This window comes from Dunckerocampus dactyliophorus, chromosome 20 (genome assembly GCF_027744805.1).
Source record: "Dunckerocampus dactyliophorus isolate RoL2022-P2 chromosome 20, RoL_Ddac_1.1, whole genome shotgun sequence".
NCBI lineage: Eukaryota > Metazoa > Chordata > Actinopteri > Syngnathiformes > Syngnathidae > Dunckerocampus > Dunckerocampus dactyliophorus.
The window spans coordinates 18647501-18674112 of NC_072838.1; the positions used below are offsets into that span (position 1 = coordinate 18647501).

General features: G+C 44.6%; 5 protein-coding genes across 7 annotated transcripts in view; 4 read left to right on the forward strand and 1 right to left on the reverse strand.

Moving 5' to 3' along the window:
• Positions 1 to 1882, forward strand: part of si:ch211-191i18.2 (uncharacterized protein LOC564095 homolog) — a 4321-nt gene extending 2439 nt beyond the window's left edge. Inside the window, exons 5-6 of the mRNA XM_054764228.1 lie at positions 44 to 225; positions 839 to 1882. Coding sequence (XP_054620203.1) covers positions 44 to 225; positions 839 to 889 — 233 coding nt within the window. The 3' untranslated portion in view covers positions 890 to 1882. The remainder of the gene's footprint in view (positions 1 to 43; positions 226 to 838) is intronic.
• A 56-nt stretch (positions 1883 to 1938) lies between these two features.
• cart4 (cocaine- and amphetamine-regulated transcript 4) lies at positions 1939 to 4804 on the forward strand. The gene is made up of 4 exons (XM_054764174.1): positions 1939 to 1994; positions 2057 to 2215; positions 4316 to 4399; positions 4517 to 4804. The coding sequence occupies exons 2-4, from the start codon at positions 2075 to 2077 to the stop codon at positions 4622 to 4624; spliced, it is 333 nt and encodes a 110-aa protein (XP_054620149.1). The 5' UTR covers positions 1939 to 1994; positions 2057 to 2074; the 3' UTR covers positions 4625 to 4804.
• Positions 4805 to 7926: 3122 nt separating this feature from the next.
• On the forward strand, positions 7927 to 21392 carry LOC129173634 (zinc finger protein 271-like). Its single transcript, XM_054764689.1, has 9 exons — positions 7927 to 8255; positions 9042 to 10365; positions 11771 to 12622; positions 14130 to 14320; positions 14363 to 14439; positions 14599 to 14667; positions 14715 to 14996; positions 18247 to 18374; positions 19869 to 21392. Exons 2-9 carry the CDS (start codon positions 10305 to 10307, stop codon positions 21185 to 21187), a joined length of 2979 nt encoding a protein of 992 aa, XP_054620664.1. The 5' UTR covers positions 7927 to 8255; positions 9042 to 10304; the 3' UTR covers positions 21188 to 21392.
• On the reverse strand, positions 13433 to 18455 carry LOC129173479 (gastrula zinc finger protein XlCGF8.2DB-like). 3 transcript variants are annotated; one of them, XM_054764449.1, is made up of 2 exons: positions 17873 to 18364; positions 13433 to 15002 (listed from the first exon to the last, which is right to left on the reverse strand). In XM_054764449.1, exons 1-2 carry the CDS (start codon positions 18045 to 18047, stop codon positions 14047 to 14049), a joined length of 1131 nt encoding a protein of 376 aa, XP_054620424.1. In that variant the 5' UTR covers positions 18048 to 18364; the 3' UTR covers positions 13433 to 14046. The 3 variants fall into 3 exon arrangements, with proteins under 3 accessions (XP_054620424.1, XP_054620426.1, XP_054620427.1); XM_054764451.1 differs by lacking the exon at positions 17873 to 18364 and adding an exon at positions 15299 to 15427 and having other exon boundaries at positions 13434 to 15002; XM_054764452.1 differs by lacking the exon at positions 13433 to 15002 and adding an exon at positions 15970 to 17640 and having other exon boundaries at positions 17873 to 18455.
• A 1285-nt stretch (positions 21393 to 22677) lies between the features above and the next one.
• Positions 22678 to 25688, forward strand: LOC129173326 (oocyte zinc finger protein XlCOF6.1-like). The gene is made up of 2 exons (XM_054764123.1): positions 22678 to 22821; positions 24496 to 25688. The coding sequence occupies exons 1-2, from the start codon at positions 22767 to 22769 to the stop codon at positions 25449 to 25451; spliced, it is 1011 nt and encodes a 336-aa protein (XP_054620098.1). The 5' UTR covers positions 22678 to 22766; the 3' UTR covers positions 25452 to 25688.
• The last annotated feature ends 924 nt before the right edge of the window (positions 25689 to 26612 follow it).

Below are 26612 nucleotides of genomic sequence, written 5' to 3' on the forward strand. Positions count from 1 at the left end.
CGTGCGTGTGTGTGTGTGTGTGTGTGTGTGTGTGTGTGTGAAGGTAACACAAGCAGCGAGGACTTGGAGAAATTCCTGAAGAACACCAGCGACTTCCTGGACTCGCAGGAGGATTGGCAAGAAGACCACGAGGAGGAAGCCAGCCTGACTACGGCAACTGAGCCATACAAGACACCGGGGGGCGGGGTCGTCGTCTACAACGCCGCATCCTTGTGTGTCTGTCAGGTGGGAATGACCTTCAGATGACCTCTGTGTTTGTGCTAACATGCTAATATCTGCTTGTGCCAGCATATAAAATCCTAACACGCTAAACATAGCCATGCTAGTGGTTAAATACCATGTGTTCATTCCAACATGGTAAATGTATTCAGCCTAATGTGCTAACTACTGACATGCTAAATGCTAACATGCTAAATGTGTTCATGCTAACATGATAAATGCCAGCATGCTAAATTTATTCACACTTTTATGCTAAATGTGTTCATGCTAACATGCTAAATGCCAGCATGCTAAATTTATTCACGCTTACATGCTAAATGTGTTCATTCTAACATGCTAAATACAGCATGCTAAATTTGTTCATGCTTAAACGCTACCATGCTGAATATGTTCACGCTAACAGGCTAAATATGTTCACACCAACGTGGTAAATGTATTCATGCTAGCATGCTAAATGCTAGCATGTTACACATGTTCATGCTAATAGGATTCATGGGTTTATGCTCACATGTGAAATGTAAACATGCTAAATATGTTCATGCTAAAAGCTAACATGTGAAACATGTTCATGCTAACAGGCTAAATGTGTTCAAATGATTTCATGACTTCCTGTGCGCAGGACGTGATGCTGATGTTTGCAGTGATCGTGCAGCTGCACCGCTCGCTGTGAGAAGGGCATCCAGGGGTCAGGGGTCATGAGCTGCAGCCGCACTGTTTGCGTGTCCAGCAGGGGACGCTGTTGTCTCCTTGATAAATCAGAGAGCCAAAAAGCTCATACATGTAAATAAAAGCATGAAGAGTGAAAGATAGCATGAGAGTGTGTGTGTGTGTGTTGTCACACACACACACACACACACACACACACACACACACACACACACACACGTTTTTAGTGGTGTTTGTTACTATTTTTTAAACCGGCCTGAAAAGAAGAAGACCCTCAATGATATATTTTCTTAAGAATGAGACATTAAAGACAATGTGGACACTTTGACGCACTGTTTGTTTGTTAATGATGTGCGGGGGTCAGAGGCCAGCCTTTAATTGTCTTGTGTTGACGCACACACACGCACACACACGCACACACCCTGCCAGTGCTGATGCGTAGCGAGGGGCGGAGGGGGGGGTCTGTGTGCGTGTGTGTGTGGCCTCAGGCTGGTTGTTTATTTGGACGTGTTGATGAGAACGTTCTACAAGTGAACACGACGTCCGTGTAGACCATCTGGTGGACGGGAGTGTCGTGGGCGGGGTCGAAGACGACAACTCATGTTTTTTTCAAATGTATTTTGTTACTGAATAATTTGACCCAGTCTCATTTTTCTTGTGGCGCTCAAACGCTGAGCCGAGGACACGCGGCGTCCTCCTTCCAGGTCATGCATAATGTCCACGTGTGTGACGTCGTCCTCGACCTCCACAAAGTCTTCCTTCTTTCCGTCTCACCTTCACACCCGATTGGTCAAAGCTAACTGTCGCTGCTGCACAAACACGAAGACGTTTAAAAAGTTGAAAAAGAAGTGTGATTGGCTGCTGTGACACACACACACACACACACAGTGCTCGACCTGTGACCTGTGCAGCGTGTAAACACCTGTTGAATATTAATGAGCAATGAGCATCATCATCCATCAAGAGGTAGCCATGTGACGTCTTGAAAACGTGACGAATGACGGCGGCGGGAGGCGAGGGCAGCTCATAAATGCAGCGGGGGGGGGACTCGTGCCAGCAGCACTTCACAGCAGAAGAAGAAGAAGAAGAAGAAGACGGCGAAAGAGCAGGTGGACTAGAAGATGTCTGACCTGTCTTATTCCATGTCTGATGCTTCCTCGTTTTCTTCCAGCATCTTGACTTTCTGGTGATGGAGAGCATGCGAGCGGTCTTCTTCCTGTCCGTCTGTCTGTCCACGCTGGCGTCTCTCTGTGAGGGTCAAAGGTCGGCTGACGCTCAGGTTCCGGCCGCGCCCGACGAGCCCATCCTGAGGCTGACGAACGTGGACCTGGTGAGTCAACTGTCCGAGTCGAGCACGGGTGCCCGAAGTGTGGCATTTTGAATTGGCCCTCGCCACGTTGTAAACAGTAAACACGTGGATGATCAATATTAGACATTTGTCACCTGTAACACAAAGATAGCACATATTGCCCTACATTTAGCATCTTTAATGTTCAAAATGTATCAAAGTGATTTTAATGTGGCTGCTTGGCAACAATGTTTACATAAACGCATCAAAAATAACAACGCACAGCAGACGCAAGATTTCATTCAAGTTTTGAAGAGATGAGGATAAAAAAACAGTTAATTTTGTATCAAATGGACGTTTTCAGTTCTGTGCTTGACTTGAAGTCATTAAGTCATTAAGTCCCTGAGTGATGGTAGGAAACATTTCGGCGTGCTTGTCACGTGACAGCCATGCAGCATTGCCAGGTGTATGATAATGATCTTGTGGTAAATTCACCCTCCTTGCGATGTACCATCAATGAATCCAAAAATCCCATAATGGAGGATAATTTGTCCGCTTCAATGCATGGCTGTCAGCGATTGATGTTGTGCATCATCTCACCTGCCTCCAGGTGAGGGCGCTGTTCTCCCAGGTCAGTGTTTTTAGTTTTATCAAGATAAAACTGCATATAAAATACACTATACACCAGCTACGGTAATATTTTATCGCAGCAGATGGTCCAGACCAATGTCAAATCGGGTATGTACGATGGTTTTCGTCGAAATACGACAATTTAAGCTTCTGCTCAGATAATCTGGCAACACTGCAGCACGTCACTATTCCAGTGGTTTCCCCAAAATGGCATCGTGTCAGGTAAACTAGGTAATTTACTTAAGTTTTTTTTGCCATTCAAGCTAATTTTAAAGCTATTTAACAACAGCAATGGTTCCAATTAAAGTGTTCCTACTAAATTTCTTCAATGAGTTTAGATTAAAAAAGCTGCAACGATAGCGCTAGCAGGCTTTAGCCTTAACATTGCTATGAATTGACGTATTTGCCACAATAGCAAGTCTCACATGGCTCCAGGCGGGGGCGCTGTTCTACCGGTGCCAGTCCCACCCCCAAGTGTTTTTAGTTTGTTTAAAGGTAAAACTGCATACAAGGTACACTAGACACGATCTGTGATAATATTTTATTGTGGCAGATGGTCCCAAGCAATGTCAAATCTGGTATGTAGGATCATTTTCGTCAAAATACGTTCTGCTACAATAATCTGGCAACACTGCAGCCACGTGACTAGCCAAGGCTGTGGCTTCCCCAAAATGTCAGGTAAACTAGCTCATTTCCGAAAGTATGTTTTTGCCATTAAAACTAATTTTAAAGGGTTTACTTAACAGTAGTAATGCTTTAATATATTCCAATTACTGTATTTCTTCAATGAATGTATATTTAAAAAAACGCTACAACAATGTCGCTAGCAGGCTTAGCCGTAAAATTGCTATGAATTGACGTATTTGTCACAATAGCAATACAGTCTCTCCCGCCTCCAGGTGGGGGCGCTGTTCTGCCTGTGCCAGTGTGTTTGTTTTATTTAATGGGAAAACTGCATATACTGTAAGCTATGCTATACACGGTATGCGGCAATGTTTTATGCAATGTAATTTTTTTGCCATTAAAGCTAATTTCAAAGCTATTTAACAATAGTAATGCTTTAATAGGGTGTCCAGTTAAAAAGTTCTTACTATATTTTTTCCAATGAAAAATCAAAAAGCTAGAAAAGAATATCACTATCTGGCTTTAGCGTTAAAATTGCTATGAACTGATGGATTTGTCACAATAAAATAGTACTTTGGTTCAATTCAAAGCACATTTGTGGAACGAAAGCAGAATACAGAATACTTTACCATGAACTTCTTAGGGGCTTTAGACGCCTGGAATGTTACTGAATGACATTCATTATTCAAAGTAATGATTTGAAGTCTGACTGTAATTGATGAGAGACCTGCGAGTTTAAAACGAATCGATGACGAGTCACGAGGTCACCAAAGTGACTAATGAAAGTGTTGAAACACCAGCAGTTCATGAAGACAACAAATAACGAACTGTCACCTTGTCGTCGTCTTCACAACTTGTGTGTGTGTGTGTGTGTGTGCGTGTGCACAGGCGGAGGCGCTGCAGGCTTTCATGGACGAGGCTGAAAGCAGAGTCGGCCTGTCGGTGGAAAAGAAGGCCAGCGTCATCCCACGGGTGAGGATGTGCCAGCTGTCAATCAAGTGTCGCGTTTCCTCAGAACATTATTTTGTTTTTCTTACATATCATTTTGGATTATCTGTGTGGTAAAGGAAGCACGTTTGTGTGTCTCAGTGTGACGTCGGCGAGCGCTGCGCGATGAAACACGGGCCCCGAATCGGCCGACTGTGCGACTGTCTGCGAGGGACGGCGTGCAACACCTTCTTCCTGCGCTGCTACTGAAGGCTAGCGAATGTTCCGTCAGCACGTCCTGAATAAAAACATATTGTTACACTTTGACCCCTGTTTGACCTCATGTGTGTCTCACGCCAGGCGCCCCTCGCTGTCTTTTGTCAAATAAACATTGTTCCTGACTTTCACTTTCACTGTAAGACATCAAATCACTCATGCGTTCAATAAACACTAAAGTAGAAACATGTCCGCTGTGTCTTATTTGTCTCGGCGTCGTTCATTCGCCATTCACCTTCAGACAATTCTGTAAGTCACCAATCAGCACACTGCTCTGCGTCTAGCCCCGGCCTTCAGGTACCCTACCTCACAGCTCGGTAACCCAATGAGACGGCACCAAAAAAGGTCACAAGTTGCGTCCTGTTGAGACGGGCACGGTGACGTGGGTGTGATGCATGGAAGCTTCTTTTCATTTCTCTGCTTCTAACGCAGTACGCTTATCAGCAGCATGACATTTATTCCTCAGATAAGAGCTTCTAAGGACACACACCTCCATTAGCTGTGTACCATGAAAGGACATCATGGCCTTTTCGCAGCAAGACACGTTGGCGTAAAGAAAAGAAAGTCATGACGAAAAAAGGGTGTCCTTCGTGTCTGCTTGCATTGAAATTATACAAACGTGAATGTATTAAATGTCAGTGTCGCCTGACGAAGACAAACATTGTAAATAACGCAACAGTAGCCCTAAATGGGCTGTACTTCAAAATAAAAACTTTTGTTTTTACAAATTGACGGGTATATTTATGTAAGACATAAAATTACATAGATGTTATTATGACGCTAGTAATCAGAACCAGGATCGATTTTCGCTGGATATAACGCTATTACAGCGTCACGGATGTTTTGTTTTGAAACCGGACGTGAGAGCGTATTTACAGTACTTAACTAGTTTAGCCGTAATTCGACCGCCATTCGTAGTAACGACGCAATTTAGCCCCACAAAATGGACCAGCACACTGAGTCGAAGTCGGTGATCGAAGGTTTGTGATGTTTTTACTTTATAAACATGTTTTACGAACGTAGTAGCGACATTGCTTAGCTACAGCTAGCTCAGCGTCGACACAGACTGTTAGCCACGGCTAACTCTTGCTACAGTGTCCGTTTGCTGCCCTAAGGCAGTGTTTCCCATACCACGAGAACCCCCCTCACTAGGGTTGCCAACTCCCGGAAAAGCAAATAAGGGGGCACGTTGTTGGCAGGGCCAGCCGACCTGCATGTGACCGGGTGGTCAAAAGACACATGGACCAGACCAGTAGCGATGTGTGATTTCCTCATACCGATACTTTTTAAACATAAGAGTATTTAAAATCATAGCATAAAAATAATTTACAATACAGCCAGGTTAATGTATAACAGAAAAAAACAAACCTGTTAATGATATACATGATCTCAAATGACTGAAGTATCAAAAGTTTGGATATTTTGATTTGAGAATCGATTTTAGTGGTAAAGATCTGATATTGGAAGTATCGATATTTCGTCGTCGATTTGCACATAACTGCAGACCAGAAGCTAGGCAGATACATGGAGCTCTAGCTAGCTCGCTAGATGTGACAGCCAGGCAAAATGCGTAAACAAACATGCCCGAAAAGGCGAACGGGAATTAAATTCACAGGCAAGTGATCCGACACGCCGGCATCGATTGGCTTAGCCTGTGACAAGCTGTCATCAACAGACTCCATGTTTTACTGACTTCTACAGACTACAGAAGTTTTGATTCTCAGGGTATTAAGTGACAAAGTGCGTCCCTTGTCAACTCAGTTCGGGACGGATACGTTTATTTGTAAGTATGGGACGATTCCATTTTTCAAGGGATGGTTGGCAACCAAAAAGTAGCATGTAATACAACTGTTATGATTTTGGCGCCGCTATTGTCTCCGTGGAGAAACTAGCTGTCGTGAACACGTTCCATTTTATTGTCTGGCTGAATATGAAATTAAATGTTTCCACGTACCTGCCCTGTGATTGGCTGGCGACCAGTCCAGGGTGTACCCCGCCTCTCGCCCGAGGTCAGCTGGGATAGGCTCCAGCATGCCCCCGTGACCCTAATGAGGATAAGCGGCTTAGAAGATGGATGGATGTTTCCACGTACCCCTTGCAATTTGCCCGCGTGCCACTACCCCGGTTGGTAATCACCACCAAAGGCGTCTTTTCCACACCTTGACAACGTTAAATCTCGTCTAGCTGACGATGATATGCCAGATTATGTTTGTGAAAAGTGTCTCCTTGGCCGATTGTTCCAAATCAAAACCACTTCCTGTATATTTAAATAGCTGCATTACTGCTGACGTGATTTGCCTGCGTTTGTTTCAGTGTTGCCAACGGACGTCCTCAAAGTGGTCGTCGTGAAAGAGGAGGAGCCAGAGCCGGCCTGCGTCAAAGAGGAAGAGGAGGAGGCTGATGTCAGCAAGTACCATGTGAAGAGTGAAGAAGACGATGACGAGCAAGCCAAGTGGTCACAGCTTCATTGCGGCGAGGAGAACAGAGACGAGGAGGCGAGTCACCAAGATGCAGACTACATCTTAGCTCCAATGTCAGACTGTGAAGACACAACATCACGTTCTACCGACACCGATGACAGCGACCACACCGAAGAGCCCCTAAAGACGAATAAACGCTCAAAAGGCGTCCGCAGCAAACACTTTCAGTGTTCTCAATGTGACAAAAGTTTTGTCCATGAGAGGAATCTAAAAACTCACCTGAGGATCCACACGGGAGAAAAACCTTTCAGCTGCTCAGTATGCAGTAAAACTTTCAGCCAGAGTGCAAATTTAGTTGTCCACTCTCGCATTCACACTGGAGAGAAACCCTTTTCCTGCTCGCTTTGTGGCGGACGGTTCTCCCAAAAGGGACATTTACTAAGACACAAAGCAACACACAGTGGAGACAAGACGTCCCTCTGTCCGGTTTGTAACTCTGCTTTCTATCATCGCTCAGCGTTCATTGAGCACATGAGGACGCACAGTGGGGAAAAAACATTTCCCTGCTCGGCCTGCCCAAAAAGATTCTCCCGACGGGGCAATTTGCTGACGCACATGAGAACTCACACTGGCGAGAAACCCTTCACCTGCATGATTTGTGCAAAAAGTTTCTCTCAAAAGGGACATTTGATGACACACGCAAGGACACACTCGGGAGGGAAACCTTTTTCCTGCTCGCTTTGCGCAAAAAGATTCTCTCAGAAAGGACACATGATGTCGCACATGAGGACACACCGCAGAAACAACATGTTGGTGCTCCAAGACGCGCAGATGAGACTCGTGAGAACACACTCGGATTAAAGTCGTTCACCTTCATTGTGATGAAAGTTTTAAAATAATGAGCAGATCTGCCGAAGCTCCAGGACACACACAGTTTTTTTTCCTACACGTATTCTCAATCCAAGAAGAGAGTGGAGAAATGCACATGTGATCGTAAATGAAATACACGCCTTTAGCGTTTATGAATATGTTCATATTTCCTAGTATTTTTGTTCAAGAAGATATTTATGAGTGACCACGAGACAACCAGAAAACGTGTCTCCAGTAGACGGCAGTAATGTGACGCCATGGATGTCATCTGGCATAAACGTCGTGAACAAATAAACCCGGAAGTCATCAACACGTTGCGTATGAGAGGACCAGCGGTGAGTAAAAAGTCCAAATACTGAGAGAAACAATCTGAAATGAAACTTAGCAATATTCCGTTCGACAGTCATGGATTGGAAGACGAGAAAAGGCTGTCAGATATGTACGTTGAACGTGAAAGAGTCACCATTTCCGGGTCGTACTTCAAAACAAATGTCTCGCGAGTATTATTTTACCCAAGAAAAACGTCCAATTACCTTTGATGGCCCACACAGGGAATATACGACAGTACTTTATTGTAACTTTCACCCGGACTGTCACAAGTTTTATTTCACGTTTGAAATGTAACGCCAGGGTGACAGCATTGATTTTATTTTGAAGCGGAGCTGGCCGCCATACGTTGACTTCCTCTAAACGTTGACGATCTTGCATATTAAATGACTGCTGAATTTATTTAGCCTCGGAAGCAGACGAGAGATGGACGCACGATTACATTTGTTTGAAAATCCTGACTCACAACTCACATGTGAAGGTTAGTGATATTTGTACACGTTTTGTGGCAGCGACTCGGTGCCAAGCTAAAGCTAGCTAAGCGGCCACACAGGCTATTAGCCGCGGCTAGCTCCTGCTACAGTATTCATTTGCTGATACAAGAAGTATTTCTACACATTTTGTTGTCAGTGATAATGTTGAACCTTGTCGAGTTGTCAGATTGTGTTGTGAATGGTGTCTCCTCGGTTGACAAATTGTTCTGAATCAGTAACAGCTCCAACACTTCCTGTTTACTTCCTGTTTATTTAAATAAAAGTGTTATTGATGACAGTATTTGCCTGTGTTTGTTTCAGGGTTGCCATCAGACATCCTCAAAGTCGTCGTTGTGAAAGAGGAGCCTGAGGACGAGCCAGCTACCCCTCCTCCCCCACGCGAAAAGGGAAGCGGAGGATCCACACGGGAGAAAAACCTTTCAGCTGCTCAGTATGCAGTAAAACGTTCAGCCAGAGTGCAAATGTAGTTGTTCACACTCACATTCACACTGGAGAGAAACCCTTTTCCTGCTTGCTTTGTGGCGTGCGGTTCTCTCCAAAGGGACATTTGGTGATACACACGAGGAGACACACTGGTGCCACACAAGCTTTAGTCACCGCTCACGGTTGCTTCAACACAAAAGAGCGCACACTGGAGAAAAACCTTTTTGTTGCTCGATCTTCAACACAAGCTTCCATCGGCTCTTGCCGCTGGTGGAGCACATGAGAACTCACACTGGAGAAAAACCTTGCTCATGCTCTGTGCTGAGAGGTTCTCCCAAAGGCGTAATTTGATGTCACATTTTAGAATGCACTCGGGAGAAAAACCTTTTCTGTGCTCTTTTTGTGCTGAAAGATTTGCTGGAAAGGGCAATTTGATGTCCCGCATAAGAACTCACACTAGCGAGAAACCCAAAGTGGACAAAAAAAAGAAACCCTTGATTTGTGCAAAAGGTTTCTCTGAGAAAGGACACATGATGTCACACATGAGGACACATTCAGGACAAAAGCCCTTTCCCTGTTTGTTTTGTGCTAAAACATTCACGACCGAGCGATCTTGGGTGTTACACGTGAGAGGACACACTGGTGACAAAGTGTGTGTGACGAATCCGGGCAAACAACATGACAACCTTTAACCTCCAGCGTCTGTTGTGCATATAGTATCCTGGTTTATGTGTCTCAACCGTCCCTCTGTGTGTCCAATGTCAAATAAAAGTGCTTAACCTGATGAGTGAACTTTAAATGTATTATTGTTGGCAATGTAAAACTTTGTAATCTAACAAACCTCCACACAGGAAACAAAGACTCCATGTAATTAAAACAACAACTACAGTGGAAGCATTTCCTGTGATTTTGTTTCAACATAAGCTCAGCTGCTTTCACTGTTTGATCATTTCGGTAGTTAGAATAGAGTTGCCAGCTTTCGTCATTCTCACTTTTGACAATACCAAGACGTTATTTTCACAAAAATGATATCCAAGAGCCGTTGGGTTTCCGCACTCGTTTTATTTTGAAAGGCAGATCTAGGAACATTTATTTCCTGTAAAGGTCGCGTCAATCTGCCAAATCGGCAGCACGAGCACAATGGAAATGGAACAACGCCGACATCTATTTCATAATTCTGAACACAAGTCGACAACTGAAGGTTTGTTACATTTGTTCTTTGTACGTGTGTGTTAATGAAGGGACTCGACGCTAAGCTCAAGCTAGCTAAACATTCACACAGACTGTTAGCCGCAGCTAGCTTTTGCTACCATGTTCATTTGCCCTTTTCTGCGCACTCTGTCTTCTTTGAATAGCTAATATAAGTACACATCACTATTCATTCATTTTATATTACCTTTTTCTGGTATACAGTTGACGATAGCGTCAAACTAATTTTTGGAAAACTACGTGGACGCATTGCGAAATGACGCCGTCACTATCCCACGGTTTGATAAACAGGTGAGACAGTCTGCCTTTTTGAAATTATGGTGGCCGATAGGGGCGAACGCGAAGCCACGTCCGACACAGAAAACCACAAAGACAGTTGAACAAATCCAACGGCGGACAGGCTGCAGGATAAAAAACTAACACAAATGTAAAATGCTGCATATTAGTGATGTGATACATATCGATACCTGCGATACCAAATGTTTATTTTTCAAATCAATATATCAATACTTTGATATTTTACTAATTTGGAGTAATGTATATAATTAACAGGAGCACAGTGGAAAGTAACTACATTGTTCAGATACATACTGCATGATATAGATGTGATTTCAAATATAAAATTAACATATAAAAATGAGGGCTGTCAAAAGTTAACTAAGGAGAGAAATGCTGCAAATTGATGGAACTAAATGGAAGTTATCCCAGCAACTTGAGGGCTGACATTAGCCATGAAAATCGGTTGCTGTGTAATATTGTCAAATATTACGGCCAAGTGTTTAGCAAAGACGTAAAGAAAAATGTACCTTTTCATTCTTCCTCTTCAAAAGCAGCCAACTCATGTCATTAAAGACGGGCATCCCTCACGTGTGGCTCCCCTGGTGGGGCGGCATACCTCCCTTTTGTTCCATCACCTTGCAGCATTTCTTTCATGCAGTTGTTTTTGGGGTTTGTAGTATTTAGGGCTCGAGCACCAGCGATAGAGATTATTATTATTATTATTATTATTATTATTATTATTATTATTACTACGTGACTTTTCTCCCACTTTTGAGGGCCATACCATGTATGAAAAGTCACTAAAATTTGCAAGTGCGTCAGGTCTGATTGATATTTTGATATTTCAGGGGTCTCAAACACAAAATTCAAAATCCCAAAATTCACTCTGTGGGGGTGCCTTTAAGTGAAAAAAAATTTGCCCTTGCCACCAGTTTCATGGATCATAACAAAATTTGGTGGAGACGTCAATCATGACAGGACGCACAAAAAAGTCTCCCATATTGCCAAACAAACAGGAAGTCTTCCATTTTGGTCCCCGGCTGCGATTTTGGCGTGAAAACCAGGGGTTGTATCTCGACGAGCTAGTTTTCTTTTGCATTTATATTTGATTTTTTCAGTTTTACCTGCAGATGTAAGGAAGGTGATTGTTGGTGAAGACCAGCAGCAGGAGTGGAGTTCCAGGGTGGAGCAGGAGGAGCCACAGCCCGCCCACATGAAAGAGGAAGGCGCTGATGCCAGCAAGTTCCGTGTGAAGAGTGAAGAAGATGACGAGGAGCGAAGCGAGTGGTCACAGCTTCATCCCAGCGAAGAAAGCAGAGAGGAGGGGACGCTGAGACGCCGCAGTGGTGGAGCGTTTGAGGACGCTCTTGTGGGAGCAAAACCTTTTTCCTGCTTGCTTTGTGGCAAAAGCTTCTCTCGCAAAGGACACCTGATAACACACACTAGAACTCACTCTGGAGAGAAAACGTTTACCTGCGCAGTCTGCGGCAGAAACTTCTCCGATAAAAGCAACATGATGACACACACCAGGACGCACTCTGAGGAAAAACCTTTCACTTGCTCCGTTTGCGGCAAAGGATTCTCGGTCAAGAGATACTTGGTGTCCCACATGAGGACGCACACGGGAGAAAAACCTTATTCCTGCTCGGTGTGCAACGCAGATTTTAGCTACCGCATGTCGTTGGTGCTGCACATGAGAACGCACACCGGAGAGAAACCTTTCTCTTGCTCGGTTTGCGGTAAGAGTTTCTGTCAGAAGGGACAGCTGAGAGCGCACATGAGGACGCACACGGGAGAAAAACCCTTTTCCTGCTCACTCTGCGGTGAGCTGTTCTCTCAGAAAGGGCACATGATGTCCCATGCCAGGACGCACTCGGGAGAAAAACCCTTTTCGTGCTCATTTTGTGGGAAGGCTTTCTCGGATAAGAGAAACATGACGTTACACATGAGAAGACACGCCGATGAGAAGTGTGTGTGATGGATGATGGCAACCTTGGACCTCTATGGAAGCAACCTGATGCTGACAGCAGAGATCACCAGGAGACAACTTCCATCCTACAAACAATTACATAGATTTTCCCTAACACTTGTGTCATGTCATGTGATCCCAAATAAAGTCCTTAAACTTCGTCAATTGACACGTTTTGTTCTTCTGTGACCTAATTTATAGTCTAACTGTGGAAAATCACAAAATATTACGGATTATTAGGAGAGTAGCTACAAAACAAAGACAATCGAGAATTTGTATTTTACTTCAAAATAAATCCCACTGCAATTACTTTTTGATTAAAAACCGTGTCTTCATTCACCCCTTTACGTTTTTATGCTGAGTTGTATCAAACCTTGCATGTTAATCGCAAATCTGTCCCTATTAACTCCAACTGTGATCTTGCTGGCATGACAAGGAGATCCCACCTGAGATGTTTTCCACACAGCACAGCAGAGGGGGCGCCATCATGATCCTTCACCAGAACAATGGAGCATCGGGTTATGCAGGGGCGTCAAACGGCAGTTGGAGATGTAGCGGGGGGCATCCCTTATGGCTGAAGGCCCTGGTCTGTGTGGTGATGACTGGCTTCTTCAACAGGACAACGCTGCACTTCACTAAGAGGAATAAGTGCACTCTTTTGGACCGTCCTGCGTGTTCCCCTCATCGGCCAATGGAGAACATTTGGGGATGGATTTACTAAAATGGACATGAGTTCCAGACAGTGAAGGCATCTTCAGCACCTGGAGCAACATTCCCACCAGCCTCCTGGAAACACTGGCATCACGCACGCCCAAAGCCATTTTTGTTGTCATCAATTTTATTATCATTTACTGAGTCAGATAGTGAATACAAGAAGAAACATTTACATCACATGACAGGACTGCTTTATTTCAGCGTACTCACACCTGGCCAATCATATCAGCCTGGACCACTTCCCACCTAAAGTCTGGCACGTTTTGCTGATGTGAGCGCACTGATTGGCAACCATGCGCGGCACACGACTGGAAGCGGGGGTCTAGCGTCCGGAAAGATTGACTGACAGAATGACAGGCGGTTAATGGTGAGCCTCAAAATGGCCCAAATGTCAAACCCACGGTACACTCACTTACCCAGGATGACATTTGTGTTTGAAATAAGAACAGTATGATTTGATAAATAACATTGCTCCTCTCGCTACTAATAATGACAGTCGCCACCTTCCACAGTAGAAATAATCAGAACGACTGGCCATAAGCCTGGAAATGATCCACAATGTCAAGGAAATTGGAGTAAAACAGCAGAACAGAAGTGATGGGACAAGCAAACGGGCTAAAGCTCCAAAGCTCAGCGTAAACGCGCCGCCACGGTAGGAATGACCTAGTGAGTACGCCACACGTCAAGGATATACGTGGAGAGGTGCAGATGTCACTGAGCACTGCTGCTGTTGTCACGCACGCACTTGTGTCTGGTGATCTGGTACTTGTGAGGGAATCTTTTGTGGCACACAGTGCAGCTGAAAGGCGTCTCTCCGGTGTGCGTCCTCATGTGTATCATCATGTTTCTCTTTGTGGCAAACAACTTCCCGCACAGCGAGCAGGAGAACGGTTTTTCCCCGGTGTGCGTCCGCATGTGTGAGATCATGTGTCCACGCTCAGAGAAAGTCTTCCCACAGAACGTGCAGGAAAAGGGTTTTTCTCCCGTGTGCGTCCTCATGTGCGCCCTCAGCTGTCCCTTCTGACAGAAACTCTTACCGCAAACCGAGCAAGAGAAAGGTTTCTCTCCGGTGTGCGTTCTCATGTGCAGCACCAACGACATGCGGTAGCTAAAATCTGCGTTGCACACCGAGCAGGAATAAGGTTTTTCTCCCGTGTGCGTCCTCATGTGGGACATTAAATATCTCTTGACTGAGAATCCTTTGCCGCAAACGGAGCACGTGAAAGGTTTTTCCGCAGAGTGCGTCCTCATGTGCGTCCTCAGATTGCTCCTGCTGGAGAAGTCCTTGCCACACACACAGCAGATGATCTTTTCTCCAGTGTGCGTCCTCACGTGATACACCAGCTGGTACTTGTTGTCAAATGTTTTCTCACATTCAGAGCAGCGAAACTGCTTTTTGTCCACTTTGGAGTCGTCCGTGTCTGTGTCGGTGTCATCGGATTCCGAGAGTGGGCTCAAACGGCGGTCCGGTTTCGCTCCTCCGCGGTGGTGAGACGACTGAGCTTGCTCTTCGTCACCTTCACTCTTCACACGAAGCTTGGCGACGTCAGCCTCCTCCTCTTCCTCTTTAATGCGGGGGGACTGTGGCTCCTCCTGCGCCACCCTGGAGCTCCACTCCTGCTGCTGGTCTTCACCAACGATGACTTTAAACACATCGGACGGTAAACCTGAAACAGACACGCACATGTAAATCAAACGATGACGCACTGACAAACCTGTCCACCATAACATTATAATTGCATGCTGCAGATTAACTTGAAGCATGTTGCTAACACACTTAATGAGAAATGGGTGAACGACAGAACCACTATCTGGATATGTAAATATATCAAGCGTTTTACGTCGCACTGTTGTACACTGTAGCATGAGCTAGCTACGGCTACTAGTAGCCATTTAGCTAGTTTTGTCTTAGCCCCGAGTCTCCACTTGTAAAACACGATTTAAAAGTAAGGCGAGCACAAACCTTCCACTTTCGAATTAGGTTGAAAACGTGAACGCAATTGCGTGCATCTGTCCATTTCTTCTTAGTTTATTAAGAGCAATTCTTTCGCGGTAAACTGTGTCGGTCGACTCACTCGTCGACCTCCACGTGGAAGTGCATATTCTTGGTCCGCCCACTTTTCAAAATAAAAACGCAGTGGCGAACCAGTAGAGTTCTTTTTACGTAAATAAATTCAATTTACTGTTTATACAGTCAGAATATTTATTTTTAATTGAGTTGTTTGTCAAACGTTGCAGTATCGAAGGGTGAAAGCGACCCAACAGACAAAAAGTGACCGTAGTGTAACTTATTTTGAAACAGGACTAGGAACTGGTCACGTTAGCTCTTGAATCAAATCCTTCGCGATGAAGTCCAGCGCTGCCGCACACTTTTCAAAATAAAATGGACCCGGCGAACCAGCAGCGTTCTTTTGACAGAAAAAAATCACAGTTGTGGTTAGTAGGGACAGATTAACGACATGCAACAGACATGCAAGGTTTGATACAACTCAGCATAAAAACGTAAAGGGGTGAATGAAGACACAGTTTTTAATCAAAAAGTAATTGCAGTGGGATTTATTTTGAAGTAAAATACAAATTCTCGATTGTCTTTGTTTTGTAGCTACTCTCCTAATAATCCGTAATATTTTGTGATTTTCCACAGTTAGACTATAAATTAGGTCACAGAAGAACAAAACGTGTCAATTGACGAAGTTTAAGGACTTTATTTGGGATCACATGACATGACACAAGTGTTAGGGAAAATCTATGTAATTGTTTGTAGGATGGAAGTTGTCTCCTGGTGATCTCTGCTGTCAGCATCAGGTTGCTTCCATAGAGGTCCAAGGTTGCCATCATCCATCACACACACTTCTCATCGGCGTGTCTTGATGGTTATCAGACTGCAATCGACACGAGTAGCGACCTTCGTTTGGGTTGAGGATCGCCCCGTGTCTTAATGGATCCTCCGGCTCAGGGCCGGTCCCATTTTTTCAGGTCCACCGCTTGACATTTTGTGTTCCATGAGCCCCAGGATGTTTTTCAGAAGTTTGAAATGACTGTCTTACCGCGTCCAACCTCAGCAGCAACGGCGCGCTGCGAGAGAGAGGCCTTGCTTATGCAGCTCAACAGTCCCAGTGCCTTCAAAGAGAGAAAGCTTTTTTGCCTTTGCCATCCAGAGATGATGACACTGTGACACTAAATCACATTTTTACCAATATTTGGACACATTTCACTTTAAAGCTTGTTTGCAATAAATTGCTTACTCAAACTTTGTTTGTCTCACTCAGCAAACTGTGCACAGAGCAGGCAGCGGCAGCCAATGTGGCGGGGGGGACACAGGAACAGACTTTCTGTGACTCATTTCTGCTGAAAAGGGATTTTTGGATTGCACATTTGGGTGTTCTTTGTTTTCTGCGTTCGTGTTTCACTGTGCTGTGTGAAGCAGCCAAGAAGGGACTTTCACATACTCTTGACATTCCATGTTTTAGCGTTCCCAAATCCTTTGTTCATGTACATCCCGGGTGTCTTAGTCAGTAAAAAACTTGTTTAACTAAATTGTGTTTTTTCAGGTGATCTGTCATTACACACACGGCAAGACTTTTAAGCATGCGGTAATGCAAAACAACCCCCATGTGTTTTAAGTGCTCCTGAGTGCAGCGGATCCTGTGACACGTTTACAGCTAAAATGAGAAGCAATTCACTGGAGAGGCACCAAGAACGATGACAAAACAAGTCAGGTGAGTCCAAACGCTCACAGCTTGCCGGCCGTGTGGAGTCTCATGTGGCGACTGACATGTCCGCTGTATCGGAAGCACTTATGACAAACTGCGCAACGGAAAGGTTTCTCTCCAGTGTGGACCCGAAAGTGTGAGACCAGTTCTCTGTGCTCCTTGAACCTTTTGTCGCACAGTGAGCAAGAGAACAGTTTCTCCCCGCTGTGAACTTTGAGGTGCTTTGTCAGGTACGACTTGCGGCTGAAGGTTTTGCCGCAAAGCGAGCACGTGAAAGGTTTGATGTGCGGGTGCGCATCTGTCAAACCTTGACCCGTCCCACTGGACCAGTCCCCATCAGCCCGAGCCGGTGGACCCATGACGTAGTCTGCTTTGTGATGACTCGCCTCGTTCTCTCGGTTCTCCTCGCTGCAGTCGTGATGAGGCTGTGACCAGTCAACTTGCGCTTCATCATCTTCTTCGCTCTTCACATGGAATTTGCTGATGTCAAGTTCCTCCTCTTCCATTTTCATGTGGGGGGGCTGTGGCTCCTGCTGCTCCACTCTGAAGGAGAAGGAGGGGTCTTCTGTCTTCAGCAGCAACTGCTGGACGTCTGCCGGTCACCAGAACACAAACCAATGGTATTGTACGGATAGAAACCATCGTTTTAAGAACTGGCGCTGGGCCATACGTCATCAATGTGCGTCTTTGCTGAGCTAAACAGGCTAAACAAGCGTTAGCGTTTACGTTTTCACTGTTTGGACGACCTGCACTTTGTCATGAGCTAGCCTTACGTTAGCTTACTATGGCTAGCAAGAGTAACGACATGTTCAGAGGCGACGAACCTTCGTGCGGCGGCTTCATTTCGGCTCTTACAGGAACACCCAGCAGCTTCTGATGACGGCGCTCCACCTCCTCTTCATACTCAACGATTGTTCTTTCAAAATGTTCAAAAATCTCTTCGACGGCCGCGTTCAGACGCTGGCTGACGAAAAGCTTCAAAGTCTCAAATGTGGACATTTTTCTACACAGTTAAACGACGAAAGCTGAACCGTAGCCACTTGTAAAGTACCACTATTGTTATAGCCCCAAACCATAACAATCTACACAGGACATCCGGGAAAGATTTCAAAATAAAGTCTTACGACGGCGCGCCTCGAACTTGTTTCCGCTTTCTTCAACCGCTGTGCGCTGCATAGAATTTAATTTGAAAATCTCTTACGGATGTTAAAAAAGAGAACGCGACGAAGCTGAACTGCAGAAAAAGGGAGCATCTGGTTAAAAAAAGAGAGATGGACCAAGACCTTCAGTCCGTTCCAAACCCCGAACCGAAGTCGAAACGTGAAGGTTCGTTATATTTAAACATTTAGACATGTTTTACGAACACGACTGACACGTTTCTAAGCTAAGGAAGCTAAAGCTAGCTCAACATCCACACAGACGGCTACCCGCGGCTAGCTCCTGCTACAATATGAGGAGTCTTCAGTATCACACATGCTGTGTTTATTGTCTACCTTGTTGTTTTGTACCTCAAGAAAATATTTCCTGGTTATGCTGCATCCCCGATGTGGGAGCACGGTGCTTTCCCCAACCTCCAGGGCCGAAACGGGCCGTAGAAACAACAGCGTTGCCAGATGGGAAATGAGAAATTATCGTACAAGATGCTTCACATTACCGTATTTTCAGGAACATTATCGTACATGCCAGATTTGACATTGCTCAGGACCATTTGTTATTGCAAGAAATCACTAAAAAACAAAAACAATCTAAAAGCTGTGTTGGAGAAAAGCTGCCACTGGTAGAAGAGCGACCCCGCGTGGGCATGAAGAGGCAGGTGAGATGCACAACATCAGGCGCAATGCAGGATGCAGTGGCGGGGCCAGAAATGTTTCATTGGGGCGGCCAAATGAGACCACTGGGGTGGCCGGAGAGTGACTAGCCCGTAGCTCCGCCACTGGCAGGATGTATCCTGTTTGCGGTTGCTACTAGCCATGTATTGGCTAGTAACGGATTCAATTGATCCTATTGTAGGGGATTTTTCATTTATCGCAACGGAGTATGAGGGCCACAATGAATAAAAACAACACCTGAGATTTCGAGAAAAAAGTCGTAATATGACGAGAATAATGTCGGAATATTATTAATTAATTTAAAACTTTTTTCTCGTACATTTGCAACTTTATTCTCATAAGTTTACGACTTTATTCTTGTAATATTGCAACTTTTTTCTTGTAAATTTACAACTTTGTTTCATATATTTACGACTTTATTCTCATAAATTTACGACTTTATTCTTATAAATTTATGACTTTATTCTTGTAATATTACAACTTTTTTCTTGTAAATGTACAACTTTTTTTTCGTATATTTACAACTTTTTTTCGCAAAAATGTACAACCTTATTCTCGTAATATTACGACTTTCTTTCTCGTAATTTACGAATTTTGTTCTCGGAAATTTCCGACTTTATTCTTGTAAATTTACAACTTTATTCTGGAAATCTCAGATTTTTTTTTCAATGCGGCCCTAATTTATAGATTGTACAACGTACAAATAATTAGAATGATCACTTTTTTGACTTCCAATACAATTTCGATACCTGAGCATCGTTTGCTTTATTGTGCAACCACGGCAAAAGAATATCAGCAAATGTAGCTAGAAGATTATCAGCGATTGTAGCTGCCTTCACACAGGCAGCACCGCGCACACACACGTTTATTACGCAGGCTGTCATAAGCTCAAGTTTTGTGTAGTGTTAAGAGTTTGCGATGTGGATCGGAGTGGATTTATTGTTTATGTCATTGTCTTCCAGCCAAGTCAACTGATGTGTGCTTGTTTCAGTGTTGCCATCAGACGTCCTCAAGGTGGTGGTGGTGAAAGAGGAGCAGCAGGAGGAGCCAGAGCCCCCCCACATGAAGGATGAAGCGGACGAGGCCGACATCGGCAAGTTCCATGTGAAGAATGAAGAAGACGATTACGAGGAAGCCGAGTGGTCACGGCTTCATCGCGGCGAGGAGAAGACGCGTCGTCAAGAGGATGACAGCATCTTAGGTGCGCTGTCAGACTGTGAAGACACGACATCACAGTCTAACGACACTGATGACAGTGACCGCACGGAAGGACAGCTGAAGACGAACGAACACGCGAAAGGCCACTTGGAATGTTCTCAGTGTGGCAAAAGGTTTGACCATGAGAAAAATCTGACAAGACACATGAGGATCCACGCAGCAGACCAAACTCTGACTTGCTCGTTCTGCAGCAGGACATTCAAGCAGCGCTCGGATTTAATCGTTCATTGCCGTATTCACACCGGAGAGAAACCTTTTACTTGCTCAGTTTGTGGCGGAAGTTTCTCCCAAAAGGGCAGTTTGGTGAGACACACGAGGAGTCACACGGGAGAGAAACCCTTTTCCTGCTCACAGTGCGAGGCCAGCTTCCGACGGCGGTCGGCTTTGGTCAAACACGTGAGGACCCATACAGGAGAGAAACCTTTCCCCTGTTCGGTGTGCGCCAAGAGGTTCTCCGATAAGAAAAACATGACAATACACATGAGGACGCACACCGGCGAGAAACCGTTTTGTTGCTCGATTTGCGGCGAAAGATTCTCCGATAAGAAAAATATGATGATACACATGAGAACCCACAGCGGCGAGAAGCCTTTCTGCTGCACAATTTGTGGCGAGCGCTTCTCTCAGAGGTGCAGTTTGATGAGACACACGAGGACTCACACGGGAGAGAAACCCTTCACCTGCTCAGTCTGCACTAAAAGCTTCTCGGTGAAGAAAAACATGATGACACACATGAGGACACACTCTGGAGAGAAACCCTATTCGTGTCCAATTTGCGCCAAATGTTTCTCCATTAAGAAAAACATGATGACGCACATGAGAACGCACACTGGGGAGAAACCCTTTTCATGCATGGTGTGTCCAAAAAGGTTCTCCGACAAGAAGAACATGATGATACACATGAGAACCCACACGGGAGAGAAGCCTTTCCCTTGTCCGGTGTGTGCTAAAAGTTTCTCTGTGAAGAAGAACATGATGAGACACATGAGAACGCACACTGGTGAGAAACCCTTCTCTTGCTCAGTGTGCAATGAAAGCTTCTCTCAAAAGGGGAGCATGATGAGACACACAAGGACACATTTTCCTCATTGATGTTTTTGCCGATGGGAGGTGTGGGATGAATGAGGTCCACGTGGACATCATGCTGACATGTTATCATTAGATGGACATGAGACGACATGATACTCTGTTTTTCACCTTTTCATTTACTGACATGTTTGATGTATCCTGTCACTTGTCACATCTAATAAACTATCATCTTTACTGGAGGAATGCATAAACAAAGAATACGGTCGGACCTCTGTCACGGTTTTTCCAACATACATTAATAAATCATGCTGTTTTGTGGTTGAATACGGCCCAATACTAGTCAAAAATAGGCATATTTATGCAAATTGTTTGCCTGTATTAAGCATTTTCAAGCATAAACATGGCTAAATTAAAATGACTAAAATGCTGTACACATACAAGCCATTAAAAAGATGCGTTCTAATTGTGAATGTAGTATTCTACATTGGCCACTAGGGGTCAGTAATTGTCCTGTGAGATAAGCAGCAGACTTGCTTACCGAATACTTGACTACTGCAGATTTAAATGATCTCACATTAGGCACAAAAACAACAACATCACAATAATCAAAATAATAACACTGGCTACTGTTTACAAGCTAAAACTCAACTCTGAACCCCTGATATCACTTCCTGCCCGTGTTTAAAATGGCTTATTTTCTCTGATTCTATCAACTATATTGGGTAATACGAATGTAAAGGTGAGTGCACGGGTGTTATGTCAAGTCTAGAGGGCTCTAATAGTGTTACAAAATATCATTCTGATTTGTTCATTATAATTAATATATCACGGTCAGGGCTGGGACCAGGTCCGCACCGTGGTCTAGTGATTAGCACGTTGGCCACACAGTCACAGTCCTGAGATCGGGAAGATCGGGTTCGATTCTCCCCTGCATGTTCTCCCCGTGTGTGCGTGGGTTTTCTCTTTCCTCCCACATTCCAAAAACATGCAGGTTAGGTTAATTGGCGACTCTAAATTGTCCATAGGTATGAATGTGAGTGTGAATGCTTGTTTGTCTATATGTGCCCTGCCATTGGCTGGCCACCAGTCCAGGGTGTACCCCGCCCGAAGTCAGCTGGGATAGGCTCCAGCATGCCCCCGCTACCCTAAACAGGAGAAGCGGCATAGAAAATGGATGGATGGATGGGTCTGGAACCAATTAAGGACGATGCCGTAAACGAGGGATTCCTGCACAGCTGTTGCGCTAACACAAAGCCACGCCCCCTGTCGCCAAAAAACCTTGCTAAAAACAATAACTAAAACAGCATTAGATTAAATATGAGACTTGTTAATTCATTATTCTTTATCATGCATTCTTTTTGTTATCGTTGAAAATATAAACCGTCAGGTGTGGAATGTTTTGTTCCAAAACCGCGTCATAACAACCGAATGGGGACGTCCGGGGTAAGTTTCACAATAAACTATAAGGACCAGCCCCAACGACGTTTCCCGCTTTGTTGAACATCACTTGGTTGCGGCGGAGAATTTTATTTTGAAAACGTTTTCCGGATGTTTCGAAAAGTACACGACGTAGCGTAGAAAATGGCAGCGTGAAAAAAAACACACACAACAAAAACGGAAGCATTTGGTTTTAAAAACAGCAATGGACGCACATCTGCCACAGTGTTTGCACCCCGAAACGCAGTTAAAATGTGAAGGTTTGTGATATTTCTACTCTAAACTCGTTTTACGACCAGAGCAACTCTATTGGTACGCTAATGCTAGCTAAGCATCGACTATCAGTCACTGCTACAAAGCTTATTTGCTGATACAAGGAGTGTTTTCTACACGCTTTTTGTGTCTCAATGTGCTTTTAATGTAATATACTGCAATTGTGTAACTTCCATTAAGTAGTAAATTGACTCACGTGATTTTTCAGCGCAACCAGCAAAAGCAAGATGGTGCTTGAAAAAGAAACATTACATTACCTGTTAGCTTACTTGACCCATGAATCAAGTGAATTACATACACTTAGTGGTTAGTGGTTACACCAAAACACTGTTGCTAACTCCTCAGTAAGAAAAGTAGCTACTGGCTCTAGTTCAATGTGACGTCATCGGCGAATTCGCATGTTATTTAAATATGACGTTGAAAGAGATACTGTAGGAAAAAGCATAGCCTCGTAGGAGAGACAAAACAGTGAATAAAAACACCGTAATTAAGTTTAGACCACAAATAAACTTGATTCTTGGTTTGTTCATTTAAAACTGTCCATCAAAACAAAATAACTTGAATATTTTGTTCCGGCCAGCGCCTCTCAAAGTCTAGACAGCGTCTGGATTCGCCTCCAGCCTTTATCTTGCACTTATTTCATTTATCACGCAACGTTCTCCCATCACACGTTCTGACAGGTAAGTGACCGAGCCCCAATGAGGCTTGAGTGTAATTTGTCGGAATTTCATGACAATTAAAAAACATTTAGGTTTTAGATCCCACTCTGCCAAACAGGGCCAGATCCACTGCGGCGGCATGCGTGATTCACGGATGGCGTAGAGCTCCACTATGCTCCCAGTGTGGTAGCCGCCGCCATGAGTCCCTGCAGCATAAGAGTTGGGCAATGTGTTGTAAACAATGAATAATAGAAGTGTAAAGGTGACTACAGGGGTGTTATTTCATGTCTACAGGACTCTAATCATGTTAAAAACTGTATTTAAAAGTCATAAAGAGGTTTTCTATGCTGTAACTCCAGAAATATTCCATTTATTGACTTTGAATCCTATATCGCAGTCGGGTCGGCAACCAGTTAATTGAACGTAAATAAGGAGTTTATTTGACTTGAAAATGACTTGAAATGAATTTAACTCTGACATCACATCGGGGTCAAAGTTGAGCGCAGGCGATCACGTCGCTCGTCGCGTCCACGCTGACGAGCCAGTTGGTTGTTTTCGGATGTAAAATTCAAGAACTTTTCCACAGTGGCGTTGGCGGAGGCTGCGCGACGCAAAAAGTGAGCAAAAACCATGAAAAGCAAAGCAAATATGTTTAGAAATACAACTTTCTGTTGCTGTCTTTTTTGTGCAAGACAGAGCTGCTTTTAGATGAGGGGGGGCTGCCCGCTGCTCGTTGAGAAGAGGGATACATGCTTTCATGTTAGTCTCCAAAAGTGACCCTTTTTGAAAAATACTAACCTAGAGGGGTCTGAATAGTTGCCAAACGTAGCGACACTGATCCCTCCTGCTACGTCTTCTTATTCTCTGGCAGACCAGGTGTGTATGAGGTGTTAAGAAGCAGAGATACAGTGTGATGCCACCTACTGTACGCTGTTGGAACAACAAGCTACACTGATATGATGCCTTCACGAGCGTCAGTGTTGATGCGTGTGTTTGTTTCAGCGTTGCCGTCAGACATCCTCAAAGTGGTGGTCGTGAAGGAAGAGCAGCAGGAGGAGCCAGAGCCCCCCCATTTGAAAGAGGAAGAGGAGGAGGCTGACATCAGCAAGTTCCTTGTGAAGAGTGAAGAAGATGATGAAGAAGAAGCTGATTGGTCACGGCTTCAACGCAGTCCCGGCAAGGAGGCGCCGAGCGGCCAAGAAGCGGACTACATCTTAGGTCCGCTTGCTCAGGCTGGCGACATGATGTCAGAGTCTGGCGACACTGACGTCAGTGAAGACGATTGGATCAGCAACACCGCGTCCGCCTTCATGCCAGCGGACCGCGGACAGGTGGCCGCGGGCGAGAGGTTTGAGTCTGGAAAAGAGTCGCTGGCATGCTCGCAATGCGGGAAGACGTTCTTGTCCAAGTTGAGCCTGAAGTGGCACAAGAAGGTCCACGCTGAGAAACTCTTCAGCTGCATCGTTTGCAGCAAAAGATTCAGGAAGCGCTCGGACTTGGTGGTTCACTTCCGCATCCATTCTGGGGAGAAACCGTACTCCTGCTCGGTGTGCAACGGCAGCTTCGCAAAAAGCAACGCCTTGGTCCAACACATGCGAACGCACACCGGCGCCAAACCGTTCAGCTGCTCCGTCTGTGCCAAGAGTTTCTCTCAGAAGGGTCACATGACCACGCACATGCGCACGCACACCGGCGCCAAACCTTTCTCCTGCACGCTCTGCGGGCGGATGTTCTCCGAGAAGGGCCACCTGACCAGGCACGTGGCGGCGCACTCCGGAGAGAAACCGTTCGCCTGCTCGGTGTGTGGAAAAAGGTTCTCTCAGAAGGGTCACATGACCACACACATGGTGGCCCACACCGGGGAGAAACCGTTCAGCTGCAACGTCTGCGAGCAGCGCTTCACGTGGCACTCGCAGTTTAAAAGACACAAGTGTGCTGGGGGCAGGAGCGCCACCTAGTGATGCTGCGTCCCTCCTCCTGGTGATGTGTTGGACGTCTTTCTCATCGACTGTTGTCTTGAAGTCCCATCACTGCTGTGGAGTGTGGATGGAAGTACTTTTTACTCAATAAAGGACCAAAATATTGCATGTTCAGTGTTTTTCCATCCATACACGTCAGCCGCGTGTTCTTACAGAATGGGACAAGTTTCGGCCTCTTGGAGTCTTCTCCATCCTTCCTGCTGTGTTGTTGTTGTTGCCATGGTAGCGCCGCATCCAGCATTCACTGAGTAGATACGTTTATTTAAGTCCACACGCCTTGTTAGCAAACAGTGGTGCATCATTCGGATAATAAAAAGGAAAACAGTACATATTATTAATTTGATGAAAAATGTCCCACATTGTCAAACACAAATGTTGACAGGTAGGACAATTCAAATATATATATGTGAAAATAAACAGAACAGAATTGCAAAATATCAATCTCATCACACAAGTATCACTCCGATACTGATAGGACCTGTAGTATCAGCAGCATATTGATATAACATCTTAGATAAGATGTTAGATAATATAAGTTCTACAGTATGGAAACGTCCACTATGCAGTCCAGCACTCACCGGTGCAAGCGCACTACGTTACACTGAGCGGCGTCGCTACTGGGCTCTGATTTTGAGCTAAAAATTAATATTATTGTTTATTTATGACTACAGGAGAAAATTTACAAGAAGAAAGTTGAAATATTTGGGAAAAAAAGCAAAAAGGGAAAAAACAGATGGCAAAATACATGAATGATGATATTTGGTGTATTCATGCAGTGACTACGTCCTGACTGTCACGCTGCTACAAAATGCAAGTAAAAATCAACAAAATATGACTTAACATATAAATACATGTTATGTTAATTATGCAATTAAAATACTAAAAAATAGATCTAAAATAATAAACATGTATATGAATTATATAAACATAATATGATCAAAATAATATGATCCATATGGGATAGGCTCCAGCATGCCCCCGCAACCCTAATGGGGAGAAGCGGCATAGAAAATGGATGCATGGATGGATGACATATGGATGATTAACTATTAGGCGTTAAAGGCGTGACCTTTTAAGTGAGAGAAAATTCAAAGAAGATAAGTCATTTCCGGGTTGAATTTCAAAATACAGCTCGGGGGA